The 17,626-nt window shown below is 38.4% G+C and overlaps 1 protein-coding gene across 1 annotated transcript; it reads left to right on the top strand.

Moving 5' to 3' along the window:
- The first annotated feature begins 11,588 nt into the window (after positions 1-11,588).
- Positions 11,589-16,843, top strand: LOC121473405 (keratin, type I cytoskeletal 27). Its single transcript, XM_041725750.1, has 8 exons — positions 11,589-11,990; positions 12,466-12,548; positions 12,907-13,063; positions 13,986-14,147; positions 14,242-14,367; positions 15,926-16,143; positions 16,359-16,408; positions 16,532-16,843. The coding sequence occupies exons 1-8, from the start codon at positions 11,589-11,591 to the stop codon at positions 16,672-16,674; spliced, it is 1,341 nt and encodes a 446-aa protein (XP_041581684.1). The 3' UTR covers positions 16,675-16,843.
- The last annotated feature ends 783 nt before the right edge of the window (positions 16,844-17,626 follow it).

The following is a 17,626-nucleotide window of genomic DNA, read 5'->3' as shown; positions in this document are numbered from 1 at the left end:
CCTACACAGGTTTCATGCTGATGAAGCCAGACCCATTTATCAGATGTGCTCATAATACATTGATTTTAAAAACATTCTTCATGGTGATCGGCTTTTCATGGTGTGATATTGTGATTTATAATAAGAAACATATTTTTGTCCCATTCCTGGCACAGAATTACTAAAACCCTTAGAATTTCCAAGGGGTCTAGAGCTATCAAGGTTCTTTTGTGATGTTAATGAGGAGACTTTGGGAAGTTAAAAGGAAACTAAAGAAGAAACTAAAGAAACTATCTTTAAGGAAACTAAAGATGGGGGATGCTTGTCAGCCAATCGCATGAGTAGAGAATTGGAATTTTCAGTCCCACCCCCAACCCCACCTCCTAGGAGTGGAGGGGAGGGAGATGGAGTTTGAGTTCAATCGCCAAAGGCCAATGATGTGATCAATCACACCCAAGTCAGGAAGCTTCCAGAAAAACCCAAAAGGATGGGGTTTGCAGGGCTTCCAGGTTGATGAACACATGGAGATTTGGGGAGGATGGTGCACCTGGAGAGGGCACAAAAGCTCTGCACCCTTTCCCCATACCATGCCTTCTACATCTCTTCCATATGACTGTTCCTGAGTTCTATCCTTTTATAATAAACCAGTGATCTAGTGAGTAAAATGTTTCTCTGAGTTCTGTGAACCACTCCAGCAAATTAATCAACCCAAGGAGAGGATCCTGGGAAAACTTTTGATCTATAGCCATTGGGTTAGAAGCACAAGTGATAACCCAGACTTGAGTTTGGGGTCTGAAATAGTTGAAGGTAGAGTGAGCAGTCTTATAGGACTGAATCCTTCATCTATCTCCAGGTAGACAGCATCATAATTGAGTGTGGGAGAATATTTGCTGGTTTCAAAGCATTGCTTGGTGTGGGGGAAAAAAATCCACACCTGGAACTGGAATCAGAGTTGTACTCCCTCAGTAGTATAGGGAGCACACATTGCCTTTGTGGTACTGGTGCTGTTGATGTGACAAGATTAAAAAGAAAAGCAAATAACTCTAAGTCATCGTTTTTAAAAAAAGAAAGAAAGGAATTACAAGTCATATGCCCCCCACGCAGCAAACCAAGACTTAATTACAGTTTCGACCTCTTCCAGGAATGTGACCTTTTATGAGTCAATCTGAAATTTCCTGATCAGCACTGGTGAGGTCATCTGCATGATTTAAAAAAAAAAAAAAAAAAACTGTGTTTCCCTTTCCTCAGAAAAGAAGAAGTAACCATCCTTTTCTTTTTTTTCTGTTGCTAATAACCTCTTGCCCCACCCTCCTTCCTAAAAATCCTCCCATTTTATACAGCTTGTCATAGCATCTCCCTATCTGTAACAAGGGATGCTGCCCAATTCATGCATCGCTTAATAAAGGCAATTCGATCTTCAAATTTACTCAGTTGAATTTCGTTTTTTAACAATTTCTTGCCAAGGGAACCAACCAGAATTCCTTGTGTATCTATTTAGCAAAGGAACAGATGTAAAATTAACTTCTGGGTGTCTCCTTTATATACTGTTGAGTTCATAGGATTGAAGGAAGTATCCCATCCTCAGAACTTAAGTCTTAAATCTGTCCTTCTCTTCAGGGAGAATGAGAATTCATCATGGCCTCTTGGTCTATGATTTTCCTTTGCTCAGCAGAATTATGGGGCTTCTGAGTTTTTCAGGAGTTCTACTAATAATTAACATATTTTCTCCAAACCTTGAAGGTTGCTTTTTGCTGTGGTGAGTTTCTACACTGAAGGTACCTTCAAGGAATCAGTTGCCATCTGAAGGAGAAGGACTTCAGATACTGTGCTTGGGAGGTTGTTAAAGCAGAAATCACAAACTGATATGTTTTCTTTTAACAAACACCCAAGATCTGTGGACGCTCATTACAAGAGAAGTGCATTATTATTTGTTATTGGGTGTTGCAAATGCATTGCTATTGCTGTTTCTCTTTTAATTTTTTAATCTTTTTGGTCATCATACAGAATTTTATAATGCCTTGTCTCATGTATAGATAAATGTCCATCATAGGTTTAGAGTTTTACATCTGAGAAAGGTCTTTGTCATGCCAGCATGATAAGTAAAATTGCCCATTTTGTTTTAGTACTTTTGAGATGATCATAGGATTTTTGTCATATGACATTTTATGCATCTAGTATTTAACCATCCTCATTTCCTATAAATAACTCCCTTGGAATAGTATATGCTATTTCATATACTATTGAATTTTATTTGCTAATATTTGGTTTAAGATTGTGTATTTCCCGAATACGTCTTTTCTCTGAGAACTGGTTTCCCCTAAAGTTCTCATTGCCTGTGTTTGGATCTTATTCAGTGTAAAGATTTTTTTGCTTTTATTTCTAATCCTTTCCTAAGTTATATCTTCTCATTTCTAAGTGTCCTAATTATGGTTTATGTTGCTTGTTTTTTCTTCCATCATTTTTAATGCATTTTAGATCACTTCGAAATGGTAAGTTATACCTTAATTTGTTTTGTTGACATGTCTTTCTGGCATACTTTCATTTTCTATAGAGATGTAACGCAGCTCCTAATTTTTTTTGTTTTTGTGTGCTAACATTTTGTGGGATTTTACCTTAATCCTTTTCTTCTCATTTTTCAAGCAATTCATGTTCCTTAACCTCTAGAATGAGTATAGTTCTGCAAGGCTTTTCTAACTATACATACCTCCCATTTCTTGTTTTTCATCTAGGGATCAAAAATATATTGGCTTCAGGATCCCTGGGTGGCCCAGTGGTTTAGCGCCTGCCTTCGGCCCGGGGCATGATCCTGGAGTCTCAGGATTGAGTCCCACATTGGGCTCCCTGCATAGAGCCTGCTTCTCCCTCTGCCCGTGTCTCTGCCTCTCTGTGTGTGTGTCATGAATAAATAAAAAAAATCTTATATATATATATATATATATATATATACACATATATACATAGGTTTGATTTCAAATTTCTTCTCTTTTCCTCTCCTCCACTATATCTGGACCTTCTCTTCCCTTCATCTCTACTGACCCTATTCTGATCAGTTGAGATTCTTCTTCCTGGGGTTTCTTCTCATGGGAGGGGGCACTCTCCTGGAAGGGAAACACAGCTGGTTGGTTTTGAGAATTCACAGGGTCTAGACTATTTCCGTCTCAGCTCATGCAAGATTCTTTTCACTCACTTGCTTCTGAATGGGCAAAACTCTCCCAGTTTTGAGGGCAGATAGGGTTAGAGGTCTACAGAAAAAGAAAGATGAGTCATAGCTTTCTTAACATAAGAAAAGTCACGTAAGGCCCCCAGCCATTCTGTGGTCTGTGCTTGACCAGCCATTTTGTGATCTATGCCTGACCAGCACTACTTGCCCAAACACACTTCTTGCAGGACTTCCTAGGAGGAATAACCAAAAAAATGCAAAAATCTCAGTAGTTAAGGATTTTAAAGGACTAATGAGAATGCAGAAACTAAGTCTCTACCAGGCCTGGAAATAGCCTAACCATATCAGACACAACAAATCAAGGATAAGACTTCCAGTACTGTTTCAAACTAAAGATTGACCCAGTGCACATCCTTGAGTTGTTTTTTTTACAGAATTTAAACCCTTTTGAGCAGTCAAATACCAGACTAACTAGAGCAGAGAATTGGTAATGCTGCCCCCCGCCCCATGACTTTAATCAATTAAAACCTGGACTCTGTCCACTTAGCATGACTTTTGCCCCAATTCTCTACTGAATTCTCCCTCACCAAGCTCCATCCGTGAATACACATGCACTCTTACCTTAAAACTTCCCAATTTTTAAAATATTTTATTTATTTATTCATGAGAATACACAGAGAGGAGAGAGAGAGAGAGAGGCAGAGACACAGGCAGAGGGAGAAGCAGGCTCCATGTAAGAAGCCCGATGTGGGACTTGATCTCGGATCTCCAGGATCACACCCTGGACTGAAGGCGGCATTAAACCACTGAGCCACCCGGGCTGCCCAAAACTTCCCAATTTTTGTTGTTTGGGGAGACACTGCTTTGGGAAATAGTCATGGTGTTCTCCTGACTTGGTGCAAGTCAAACCCTTTCTTTTTTTTTTTTATAATAAATTTATTTTTTATTGGTGTTCAATTTGCCAACATATAGAATAACACCCAGTGCTCATCCTGTCAAGTGCCCCCTCAGTGCCCATCACCCATTCACCACCACCCCCTCCCCTTCCACCACCCCTAGCTCGTTTCCCAGAGTTAGGAGTCTTTATGTTCTGTCTCCCTTTCTGATATTTCCTACCCATTCCTTCTCCCTTCCCTTCTATTCCCTTTCACTATTATTTATATTCCCCAAATGAATGAGAACATATAATATTTGTTAAACCCTTTCTTTTCCTAGTCTTTGGTTTGGTTGTGTCTTTTGGCTCCACATGCAAAAGAGGCGAACCCAGTTTCAGGTTATAGTTTCACCTGCTCTTCTCAGGTTATAGTTTCACCTGCTCTTCTCAAATTCACCTGCTGTCCTTTTTCAATCAGCTTTCCATAATTCTCCTGTAATCAGACCCTTCAAGTACCTCTGGATATCCTCTTCTTCCCACATAAGTGTTCTTCTTTTTTTTTTTTTAATTTTTTTAAATTTATTTATTATAGTCACACAGAGAGAGAGAGGCAGAGACATAGGCAGAGGGAGAAGCAGGCTCCATGCACCGGGAGCCCAACGTGGGATTCGATCCCAGGTCTCTAGGATCGCGCCCTGGGCCAAAGGCAGGCGCCAAACCACTGCACCACCCTGGGATCCCGCACAGAAGTGCTTCTAACATAAGCCTTGCAGGTCTTCGGGCTCCCTGCATGGAGCCTGCTTCTCCCTCTGCCTGTGTCTCTGCCTCTCTCTCTCTCTCTGTGTCTCTCATGAATAAATACATACATACAAACATACATACATACACACATACATCTTAAAAAAAAAAAAGACCTGCAGGTCTTATGGCAAATGATAATTTGTTCTACCAGCTTACATTTTGGGTTTCATGGTCACCTCAATTTGTTATAAAAGTTGTACATGGGTATCTGGTTTTGTGATATAATTGTTCTGTGTAATTTCTATGTGAAGATTCAAAAGTTCTGCCACCATTGCCATGATTTCCCAGACTCTATGCCTTATTCTTGAAAGATAATTTTGCTTGGTGCTCAGTTTTAATGTGATATTTTTCTTAATATTTTTTCTTAATATTTTTTCTTAATATTTTGTGGGCACCTGGGTGATGCAGTTGGTTAAGTGTCCAACTCTTGGTTTCAGCTCAGGTTGTGATATTATGGAATGGGAGATGGAGTCCTGCATCAGGCTCTGCTCTTAGTACAGAGTCTGCTTGAGTTCCTCTCTCCTCTGCTCCTCCTCTCCTCTCTCTAAAATAAATAAATAAATCTTAAAAAAATATCTTCTGCAGAGATCATTCCAGTGTCTTTGATTTCTATTGTTGCTCATGGAAGCTGCAGACAGTCTAATTATGGTTCCTTTATAGATGATCTCTATTTTCTCTGCTGCTTTTCCTTGTCTTTGGTGTTCTTCAGCATCACTATAATGCTACTTGAAGCAGATTCTTAAATTCACTTTGCCTTTAAAATTGGAGGGCTGTTTCTATTCTAGAAAACTCTTACCCTCTGCCCCATTAGTATGGTCTCTAAGGAGACTCCAGTGAAAAATATGTCAGAGTTTCTCTCCAATCTCCCTCTCTTTCTTTCTCCTTTTCTCCCTCTCTCCCTCTGTCTCATTCTCTTTCATTTAGGATAATAAGGTTTTATTTTTCCTACAATTTATTTATTTCTTCCTTAGTTATGTCATATCTGTTGCTTAATCCTCAGGTAAAATTCTCAATTTTAGTTATTATATTTCCCATTTTTTTAATTGAAGTATAATTAACACATGATGTTATATTAGTTGCAGATGTACAATATAGTGATTCAACAGTTCTAGGATGCTCAGTGTTCATCTAGATAAGCTCTCTCTCTCTCTATCTATCTCTATCTCTATCTCTATCTCTATCATGTCTATCATAAATAAATAAAATCCTAATCCTCTTCATCTATTTCTTTTGTTTCCATTTCTTTTTAAAATATATCTAGTCATTTTTTATAGTTATTCATTCAGAACACTTCCATTTCTCTCTTTCACTTCCCTAAACACAAAAAACACATTTTTTTTTGCATACATTTCCTTGTAATTGCATTATCATTGGTGTTTGACGTCCTATTCTGTAGACTGTAGTTAGTTTTGGCTCTTAGTCATATGTGTTTATTTCCTCATATGTTTATTTTATTTTGAGTTCATATGTGGTCGGAATTTAACTTTGGGAGTCGTGTAGGGCCAAGACTGAGATGATTTCTCCAGGGGAATGTGAAGCAGTACCAACCTGAAAACATCTTTTTAAATTTTTTTTTAATTTTATTTTTAAGTAAGCTCCACACTCAGCGTGGAACCCAACACAGGCCTTGAACTCACAACTCTGAGATTAAGACCTGACCTGATATCAAGAGTTGGACAACCAAGCAAGCCACTCAGACACCCCAACCTGAAAATATCTTAAATGAATTTCTTGGATTGGGGTTCTCAGACTAAATTTGACTGTATCAGAGTAAGCTGTGATTATAAGTCATTATCAAATATCAATAATATTCACATTATCAGATTTTTACTTAGTACCATTGACAACAGAATGACTTGCTGGTTTCTCCATTTCGCCATCATGGAGACTTTTCTAACTTCATCATTTCTACTGATGATATAGGCTTTGGGGGCATACAGCTTTAAGTGGGGTCTCAAGTTCAGCTATGACACTTGGTCGGGTCCAAATCTTACTTCTCAGTGGAGTTTTTAACCAAAAAATCTTTCTAATCTAAGCATATTTCTAAGATAACTCGAGCTTCTATGTCTGCTCACCATTCATGTTCAGCTCTGTGTGTGTGTGTTTTTTAAATGTTTTCTTTTATTTTCTTTTGAGCTTAGGTATGAATTTAAAAAACATTTTACAATATCATCTAGTCTTATTTAACTATTAGACATGGAGATACCATAGTGTCTATTTTTAAACTGGATTTATATCAACTTTATTTGTAAATTTTACAGTGAAATATCCAATGTGCACTTGAGATTTTTTTCTTGATTAGTTTGTAAAAAGTTTTCCTTTTTATTCAAGTAATGAATGCATTTTAACAGTTAAATTGTGCTAAAAACAAAAACAACAGTGTCTTTTTCTCTCCCTTCTTTTGCCTCAAGCCCTGCTTTCTACAGGCAACCACTTACAACTCTTTTAGCTGTTCCTTGTCATCTTTATCTCTAGATTTTTAAATACTATGTTTTATTCAATATTTCTTGATTTATCAATTTTTCTTATTATATACTGTACTCTTAAAAGAAAGTTGAGAGTTTTTCCTTTGCCACCTTCCTTCTCTTCCTAACATAGCTATACCACAGTATTTGGTTAGATCAATGTTGAGTTACTCATCATTATGGCTAAATAGATATTGTTCATTGTTGCATTGAGTGGTAGATGCCATGTTTTTTGTGCAACTTTTTGTTTTTCATACAAGCAATATTTTTTTAGCATTTGTACTAACCTAGTTTCCTATATATCTTCATCTCTCATGCCTCTTTCTTACACGAACAAAACCATCCATCTTTTCCATCTACCTCCTACAGCCCTCACACTCAGAATCCTCCCACCTCATATTTATTTTTCTGACTTGCTACCCAGCTATCATCAGGGACATTCATTCAGTGCACCTGTACTGGGGCCCTATTTCTCGGATTCTAAGCTTTTTCCTTTTCTTGTTCATTTTTCGCTCTAGTGATTTCCTGACAAAGTAGTGAGGAAGATAAATATTTTGAGACCTTTCATGTCTGAAGATATTTTTATTCTACCCTCACTCATGATTAATTGTCAGAGTAGAGAATTTTATGTTGGACTTCATTTTCAAGTAGAATTTTGAGGGCATTCTTCACTGGAGTCAGGGCTTCCAGGATTGTTGAGAAGTCCAGAGCCATTCTGATTTCCCCATCACTGGATGTGTGTTGTCTTTTCTTCTGACATTTTAAGTGTTCTCTTTTTCTCCATGGTTCTCTAAAATAAACTGAGCACGTGCTCTGCTGTGATTCCTTTTCATTTATTACTTACAGTCATTGGTAGTCTCTTTCAATTTAGAAGCTCAGTCCTTTAGTTCTGGGGAGTATTATAAAATATGCTTATAAAATAATTCCTTCATCATTTTACCATTCTCTCTTTCTGAAAGATTTACTTAAGGTTGCTCTTCTTGGACTAAACCTCTAATTTTATTTTATTTTTTTAAGATTTTATTTTATTTTTTTTTAATTTTTTATTTATTTATGATAGGCACACAGTGAGAGAGAGAGGCAGAGACACAGGCAGAGGGAGAAGCAGGCTCCATGCACCAGGAGCCCGATGTGGGATTCGATCCCGGGTCTCCAGGATCGCGCCCTGGGCCAAAGGCAGGCGCCAAACCGCTGCGCCACCCAGGGATCCCTATTTTTTTAAGATTTTATTTATTTATTCATGAGAGACACAGAGAGGCAGAGACATAGGCAGAGGGAGACATAGGCAGAGATTCCACTGGGAGACTCAAACCCTTGACCCATGGATCATGACCTGAGCTGAAGGCAGGTGCTCAACCACTGAGCCACCCAAGTGCCCCAAACTTCTAATTTTCTAATCTTTTCTCTTATCCATCTTTTGACCTTCATTCAACTGTTAGGGAGATTTTTTTTTCTTTTTGAATCTTATTTGCCAACCCACCTATTGAAGTTATTTTGGAATTTATTTTTTAATTCTTAGGGCCCTTTCTTGTGCTCTGCTGTTCAATTTTAATAATACTGTATTCATGTTTCAAATATGTAGTATTTTTCTTACTCCTAGGGGCATTAATGATAGGTAGTTTCTTTTTTAAAGTTTTATTCAGGTTCCTTTATTGTTTGTATCTAAGTGCCATTCTTTGATTCTTTCTTTGTGTCTTTGTGTTTCATGTTGGAGTGTTTTTTAATATATGGTGATTATTGAAATTTTGCTCATCCTTAAGTAAGGCCCTAAATACTCAGAGGCTGTATGTGGTGTGTGTTTATTTCACTCCAGAGTAGGTAGGTAGTAAGCACTCTTCTGTGGGAAACACTCAAGTACCTGCAGGTCTTTTCTCTAGAACTCTTCAGCTACCCCAGAGAAAGACCCAACAACCAGAGATGGCATCTAATCTGCAGAGTCTAAGGCAAAATAAAAATGTCAGGTCTCTTGTTCCAAAGTCAGGAAAAAGTTAAGTTAGGGGTACTAACACATAAATATTTTCCTTTAAAAATGTTTTATTAAAACATATAATAGAATAGTAATACATACAGAATATAATCTTACAAATTGCAAAATAACATTTTTATGTCATAATTTTTCGTAATATAATAAATTATAATGCTTTATTAATATAATTTCTTGGTTGATCAATAGATTTCTCTGACTTGCTTTTCTGTAAATTCACTTATTAGGTCATGAAAATTTATATTTTTAGCAACTTCATTTTCAATCTATATAATTGAAAGTAATGTCCATTGTTCTTGGCAAATGCAAGATCTCAAATAATCTCAACTGGAAAGAACAACACGAGCAGAGACCAAAAGGAGGGAGGCAAGAACAGTAAAATGAAGGAATGAACAAGTCAGGCTGGTAAAACCTACCACAAGAAGAAACTTACAAGTCAGACAAAGGAGCTTTATCTAGCTTATAGTCCATTGATTTTAAACTGGAAGAAAGTGGGAGAAGGAAAGAAATACTTACTGATTACAGTCATTGACAAGCATAGTTGCTTTACAAATGTAACTACCATTTAACAGCCTCACAAAAACACAAGTCACATCTCCATCTTAGAAATAGAGGCTCAGCAAGAAAGAACTTTGCATTGGTCACACAGAAATTTGCAGAACTGGGATATGAATGCTGATATATTTGATCCAAGAGCTCACATTCTTTCAATTACATCAATGGTGGTGTATTATAGGAATGGTACCTTGACTTACTGCTCTGCCTACTGATCAGGAAGGAAAAGAAAAAGACTTGAACCAAAAATCCAATTATTAAGCTGGAAAAAAATGATAGAAGAAAAATAGAAAAGAAAAAAAATGCTTCAAGAGACACTGCAGAAGTAGATTCAATTGGACCTAGTGACTTGTTGGATGCAAGCTGGTAGAAGATAACAGAAATTAAAGATTTTTTTAGCAATCATAAGCATGACAGGGTAATTCCACCAACAAGTAATGCAAAAAGATACAAAAGATCAAAGTTTGATGACAAGGTGATTGAGTGTTGAGCTAGAAGTCATCCAAGTAGAAATGTCTAGTGGACATAGTGAGGCGTGGATCTAGAATAGAACACAGACCAGTGTTAAAGATACATATTTAGAAACCATTCACCTATAGCCAAAGTGACAAGAAGGGGTGACAGCACCAAACGAGAATGTGTAGAATATAAGAGTGTCAAGCACAAAATTATAAGGAATGACAAAATCTAGAGCACAGACATACTAAACAGAAGAAAGAAGAGGAGCAAACAGAAATATTCCATTAGAAGTATTTTCAGAAGGCAGTTGTTTAGAATTCACTAAGCCTGGTGTGGTCAGTATCAAATATGTCCAAGAAGATGTAGGGGAATAAACATGAGAAATAATGACTGAATTGGAGATGTGGGAAAATGAGCAATTTGAGGGTTTATTTACATAAAGTGCTAGGAACCAAAATTCAGGAGTGAGTAGGAGGGGAAATGTGGAGGAAGTGAATGCAGAAAATTTTTCTAGAAATAATGAAAGAAATAAATGTAAAAACACAAGAAATCTAGAAATAGAACAGGAATATACAGGCTATAGTCTAGTTCCTATATTTTACAGATAAGAAAACTGGACCCAGAGAAATTAACCAGTGCCTTTATTTATACCTTAGACAGAAAAGCAGTAAAGATGAAATGATAACTCAGGAGGGATAAGGATCAAGAAGACTTTCTGTCTCCAAAGAAGAGTCCATTTAAAACCTCAGTTTTCATTTAAGACCTGACCTTTTCCCTCCAGGACCATGAGCCCATGGTCTTGAAATTATTTTCAATATATCTGAAAGAAAGATCATATTTTCCATCAAAATGCATGACTATGATGGGCTCTCTTGCTGAAGAAAATGTAATGTCGTTGCTTTGAGCAAGGGGAAGAGAAATCTATCACACTTTGTTATTTATTCTTATAGGAGTTTTGTAGCCCTGAAACCTAGAAGACAGGAAGGATTACTCATACTAAATTTGAAATGCATCACTATAATAATCTTGATCATACCCCTCCCTGTCTCATTTTGGAGATAGCAAATAACCGCAAGGTAACTCTCCACCTACAGAAATGGACACAGTAGGGTAAAGGCATTCATTAAAAAAAAAACAAAACACCCAATTATGAATAATTCATGATGAGCTGGCAAGCACTATTTTGCTATGGGCAGCAAGGTTCATCAAGAAACACCCTGGTAATATGTATATAAAGACAAACTCACCATTTGAGCAGGACATTTGCCATCAGAGCTTCACTCTAGGGACAAGCTCGCTGGTCTGGACATCATGTCTGTGCGCTTTTCTTCTGCATCCAGACGGCTTGGTTCTAGTGGGGGAGCAGGTTTTGGGGCTGGAAATGCATGCGGTGTGCCAGGCATTGGAAGTAGCTTCTCCTGTGCTTTTGGGGGCAGCTCATCTGCAGGAGGCTATGGCGGGGGAAGTGCTTCTTGCGCTGCTTTCACAGGAAATGAGCATGGCCTCCTGTCCGGCAATGAGAAGGTGACCATGCAGAACCTCAATGACCGCTTGGCCTCCTACCTGGAGAATGTGCGAGCACTAGAAGAGGCCAACGCTGACCTGGAGCAGAAGATCAAGGGCTGGTATGAGAAATTTGGGCCTGGTTCTTGCCGTGGTCTTGATCATGACTACAGCAGATACTTCCCAATAATTGATGACCTTAGGAACCAGGTAAGAAGCACAATGTCATAAGGGTTAAACCCCTAAGAGTATTTAACCACATAAGCACACACAAATGTGGAAGCTGTCACACACGGCAGGGCTTTGCACTCAGCTTCTGATTTTCTGTAGTTCATTATGAATATTAAAAATAATTTATGTTAAAATTCTAATCTTTGAATATGGCTCACCCAAACCTGGTATGAGGCATGCATGTTTATGCTTTTTGTAATATGAAAATATCAGAAACTGCCCACTCTCTCTTGCTATATTGTTTATAGGTTTTTTCATAGAAAGGGTTATTTTTATGGGTGGGGTGAAGGGTAAAAAAGGCCATACTTGATTTCCCATCTGCGAAAAAATCATCTTATTATTGGAGACAGAATGCCAGAAAGAGTACTATATAATTTTGTAGGTGACTTTCTTTCAAGGAAGTATGACATTTTTAAAGTATTTCCTCACTCCTAACTAACTCTCCATTTATCAGATCATTTCTGCAACTACCAGCAATGCCAATATTATCCTGCAAAATGATAATGCAAGACTAACGGCTGATGACTTCAGGCTAAAGTAAGTAGAGCTGAAGAGAAACCAAAGAAGTTATCTCAGCATTTTCCCCTTTAATCTAAGCTATTGGAGGTCACCTCAATTGTTTGACCTTATTTGTTTTAAACCAAATGCATATAAGAATGACCAGCCGAATATTATGTTTTACTCTGGAAATGTAGGATCCAACACAAATGAATGTCAAGATCACATGAAAGAGAATTTTGAGCATTCCCATTCTCTTGTGCCAAAGATTGCTTCTTGCATTATGGACAGTCTAATTGCAATTTTGAGTATATTTTAACAGTTTGATCTCAAAGCATGATTGGAAGTTTTTGATGACCTAAAAGGTGATGGGACTAACTGTCAAATATTTCCTAAGGTTTGAAAACGAACAGGCCCTTCACCAGAGTGTTGATGCAGATGTCAGCGGTTTGCGCAGGGTCCTGGATGAGCTGACTCTGTGCAGAACTGACCTGGAGATCCAGCTGGAAACTCTGAGCGAGGAGCTGGCCTACCTCAAGAAGAATCACGAGGAGGTAGGTGCTCTGTCTCTCCTGCCTCCATGATCTGCCTGGCTCCCAAAATTAAAATAATAATAATAATAATTTCAGATGACAAGTATAATAATGTCTGACATAAACATTCCAGAAGGAACTCATCAGTTTCTCCATATGGCTTAGGTTTTTTGCAATGTTTCTATCCATCTGCCTCCAAAGAAAATTTTGGGGTTTTTTTTGAGGGGGGAGGGTGGTCAGGTTTTATTAGGTTTTAGAGATAAATCAACACAGATTAATTGCCTGCTTTGAGAAATTCTTTGATTTCCAAGGCAGGCCATTAGTAAAAAAAAAGAAAAAGGAAAAAGATGGAGGGGGCAGCCCGGGTGGCTCAGTGGCTTAGCGCCACCTTCAGTCCCGGGTGTGGTCCTAGAGACCTGCAATAGTCCCACATCAGGCTCCCTGCATGGAATGGAGCCTGCTTCTCCCTCTGCCTGTGTCTCTGCCTCTCTCTCTCTCTCTCTCTCTCTCTCTCTCTCTCTCTCTCTCTGTCTCTCATGAATAAATAAATAAAATTTAAAAAGAAAAAGAAAAAGATGGAGGGAATATGATGCGATTAGAGACATCGAACGATCTTTTATATCTTATGAAGATTACAGACTTCACATTTCAATGTAACACCCATTTTTTTAATTTTTAAAAATATGTTATTTAAATTCAACTTGCCAATATATAGTATAATACCCAGTGCTCCTCCCATCAAGTGCTTTCCTTAGTGCCTTAGTCATCCAGTTGCCCTAAACCCCCACCCACCTCCCCTTCTGCAACCCTTGCTTTCCCAGAGTTAGCACTCTCATGGTTTGCAACCAACGCTTTTTAAAAAGTTTCTAACGTTATGCATCCTGCCTGTCTGGTTCCTTTGAAAATATTCAGCTCCTAACGTGGTCAATCAAATTCCTTTCAGGAAATGAAGGCGCTGCAGTGCGCGGCGGGAGGGAACGTGAACGTGGAGATGAACGCGGCGCCCGGGGTGGACCTCACCGTCCTGCTGAACAACATGCGGGCCGAGTACGAAGCCCTGGCTGAGCAGAACCGCAGGGACGCCGAGGCCTGGTTCAACGAGAAGGTAAAACCCGACCTGGGCGCGCTTGCGTGGTCCTGGGCGCTGAGGCAAGGCCAGCAGCACCCTAACACCCTAACACCCACCCCCAACCTTTCAGAGCGCTTCCCTGCAGCAGCAGATTTCTGACGATGCTGGTGCCACCACCTCGGCTCGAAATGAACTTACAGAGATGAAACGTACTCTTCAAACCCTGGAGATCGAGCTTCAGTCCCTCTTAGCAATGGTCAGTAAAATGTACTAATATGTTTCAGAATTGGAGAAAAAATTTAAAAAGTGTTTATTCTACATAATATTACTTATTTTCGTTGTTATCCGTTAATTACCATGCTTGAAATAAGACACATTTGCGTTTTGCACAGCAGAATCCTCTTGGCCTGAAAAGTAGACCTAGACGCTCATAATTGTGAAACATGAGAAATTATCAAGCACAAATATTTTGAGGTACTCGAAAAAGAAAATAATTTTTATCCTGAATCTTCTCTACCAAATCAAAAGATAAAAAAAAAAATTCTCCATGGAATGCAAAAATGTGTGTGCACCCCTGTCTTCCTCATCTAGCATTCCGTTGGGCAATTTAATTAAGAACACTTACAAGTTCCTTTTTAAGTGGCATAAACAAGAAGCAAAGTGGAGGCATGAATGTTGCCTATAAAGCTAAACAGGCTTGATAATAATAGCAACCTTTTCATTAAGGGTTTGCCTAGCACTTTCTCCCACTGGAGTCCACAATAACCCTGGGGCTTGGGCAGAGCAGAGTTTATAATTCCTGTCATTATTTTCAAAAGAACGATCTGAGATTCAAAGAAGTGAGGCAGTTTTCCCAGTCCCACAGTTGAATACAAAGGAACCTGAACTTCTCTCCAAATTTTTTAACTCCCACATCCATACTTTTTCTGCTAGGGCTAGTATACAAACCTTCAGAGTTTATCCACAAAAGAGGGTATGAGTGTATATAAAATTAGGACTTTGCATAAAAATTCTTGCAGCTGAAAGAGTAAGACAGTCTTATCTTCATTCCATGTAGAAGTATAACAAGCATCCCTCTTGAAGAGAAACCCTTTATAAACCCATTTGGATTCACAAACCAATGAGTCAAACCATTTAAAGCTTAAAAAGGTCCTTCTTTTCTTTGGGACATTATACTTTGGAAAAGTTTGCACAGTTCATTATGGGATTTTTTTTTAAGATTTTATTTATCTATTCATGTGAGACACAGAGAGAGGCAGAGACATAGGCGGAGAAAGAGTATGCTCCCCACTGGGAGCCCAGTGTGGGACTGGATCCCAGGTTCCTGGGGCCACACCCTGAGCAGAAGGCAGATGTTCAACTACTGAGCCACCCAGGCATCCTTGGGATTGTTTTTTAATAGAAGAGCTACAATCTACATGAGACAAGACTGGTGATTAGAAACAACATAGCAAATTGTAGGGTGACCTTTATTCCTAGGGAATGTGGCAAATTGTGCCAGACTCTAGAAGCAGTTTATATTAGTGGGGCAGAGGGATCTTTGGACTGTGCCCTATGAGAAAACAAGTTCATCTTTGCTAACACTCCTGGACATATGAGTGACATTCACCATCAACTTTGTCATTCTCAAACAGAAAAATAGTATGACATCTAATAAAGGCAACAATGAATATTGAACAAAGGGGACTCTTTGGGGGTAAATATGGTTATTTGCATCATGTAAGCATAATTCTTAAATATGTCTTAAGTGCTCTGCCTTATTCTAAAACAACACTGTGACATTTTCTACTAAACTATGTCTTGCTAATCCACAGAAACACTCCCTGGAATGCTCCCTGACTGAGACCGAAGGCAACTACTGCACACAGCTCGCCCAGATCCAGGCTCAGATTGGAGCCCTAGAGGAGCAGCTGCACCAGGTCAGAACCGAGACTGAGGGCCAGAAGCTGGAGTATGAGCAGCTGCTCGACATCAAGGTCCACCTGGAAAAAGAAATTGAGACCTATTGCCGCCTGATTGATGGAGAAGATGGGTAAGTACAGCTTCTATTGAGAATGCACTTTATTTTAAGGTTACTAAAGATTTGTTTAAATCAAGCACAAATATTTATGACCCATATCGTGTATAAATAAACCTCTTCTACTGTTATTTCAGAATCCAGAGATCTCCCATCTTAAATCCTTGTTTTCCAGGTTCCTCAGCAAAATAGAGTAAAATAATTAATACAAGCTCTCTGTATTTTTACAGCTCTTGTGTTAAATCAAAAGGCTATGGAGGACCAGGAAATCAGATAAAAGGTAAAAAAAAAAAAAAAAGCTGTGCTAATAAGCATTCAAAATGTACTTGTGTCAGTTTCAAATGAGTTAATTATTTTCCTTAATGGATTTAATAAATTATAACACTTCATTGTGTCATTTTAGAGTCATCTAAAACCACCATGGTTAAAACAATTGTTGAAGAAATAGATCCTCGTGGCAAAGTTCTCTCATCCAGAGTTCACACTGTAGAAGAGAAATCCACCAAAGCCAACAATGTGAAGAGTGAACAGAGGGTGCCTTCCTGAACCCCAGAAGAAGGACCCCTAAATTAAAATACCAAATTGAAGCTAGATTCCTGAATAGAAGCCCTCTTATTTTCATGGTTTTCTTCTAATGAATTAAGACAAGCTATTTGTAGAATGGTAATGTTTCTTTGGCTTTCTCTATGGTGGTGTGTCAATAAAAGCTCTTCCTGTTGCAAGTCATCTTCACTGGTTCTGGTCAATCTTTACATTTTAAACATACCCACAAGGGAGTTGAATCTTATTTTTAATTTTTTTTTTTTAGTTTTTATTTATTTACTTGAGAGAGAGAGACACAGATAGAAACAGAGATAGTGAAAGAGAACACAAGCAGAGAGGAGAGGGAGAAGCATCTGCCTCAGCAGGTAGCCCAACTCAGGGCCTGGGATCATGACCTGAGCTGATGGCAGATGCTTAACCCACTGAGCCACCCAGGCACCCCTTATTTTTACTTTCTTTTGTTTAATTCAGAGGCCTTCACAAGCCAGGAATTTAACAAATAAACTGGTTGGAATCTTTTCCATATCTCTTTAAAATTTTAAATATTTCTCCTTCCTTCTATAAATACTTGTTAAGCACACTTGCTAAATGCTGGCAACGAGAATAAAACAATGAGAATAAAATCTAATCCCTGAATACAACATGCTCATAGAAGTGGAAATAAGAAATTTAAGAATCAAAAACATCCTAAAAATAAAAGGAAAAAAATGTAAATGGTGATATTTGAAGGTAGAAGGGAAGGGGGGGGACGAGATAGAGCAAGTGGGAAATTCCACAATGCTAGGCCACAAAACACATATTAACAAACTGAATAAGACTTAAATCATGTCACAAGTATCTTTTCTGGCCACAATAGTCTGAAACTAGAAATGAATAACAGGAGGAAGGGGGTAGGGCAAGATGGCGGAGGAGTAGGGTCCCCAAGTCACCCACCAACTTACCTAGATAACTTTCA

Source organism: Vulpes lagopus, chromosome 12 (assembly GCF_018345385.1).
Source record: "Vulpes lagopus strain Blue_001 chromosome 12, ASM1834538v1, whole genome shotgun sequence".
Classification (NCBI taxonomy): domain Eukaryota; kingdom Metazoa; phylum Chordata; class Mammalia; order Carnivora; family Canidae; genus Vulpes; species Vulpes lagopus.
The sequence above is the reverse complement of the archived record's forward strand: the minus strand, read 5'-3'. Positions and strand labels throughout refer to the sequence as shown.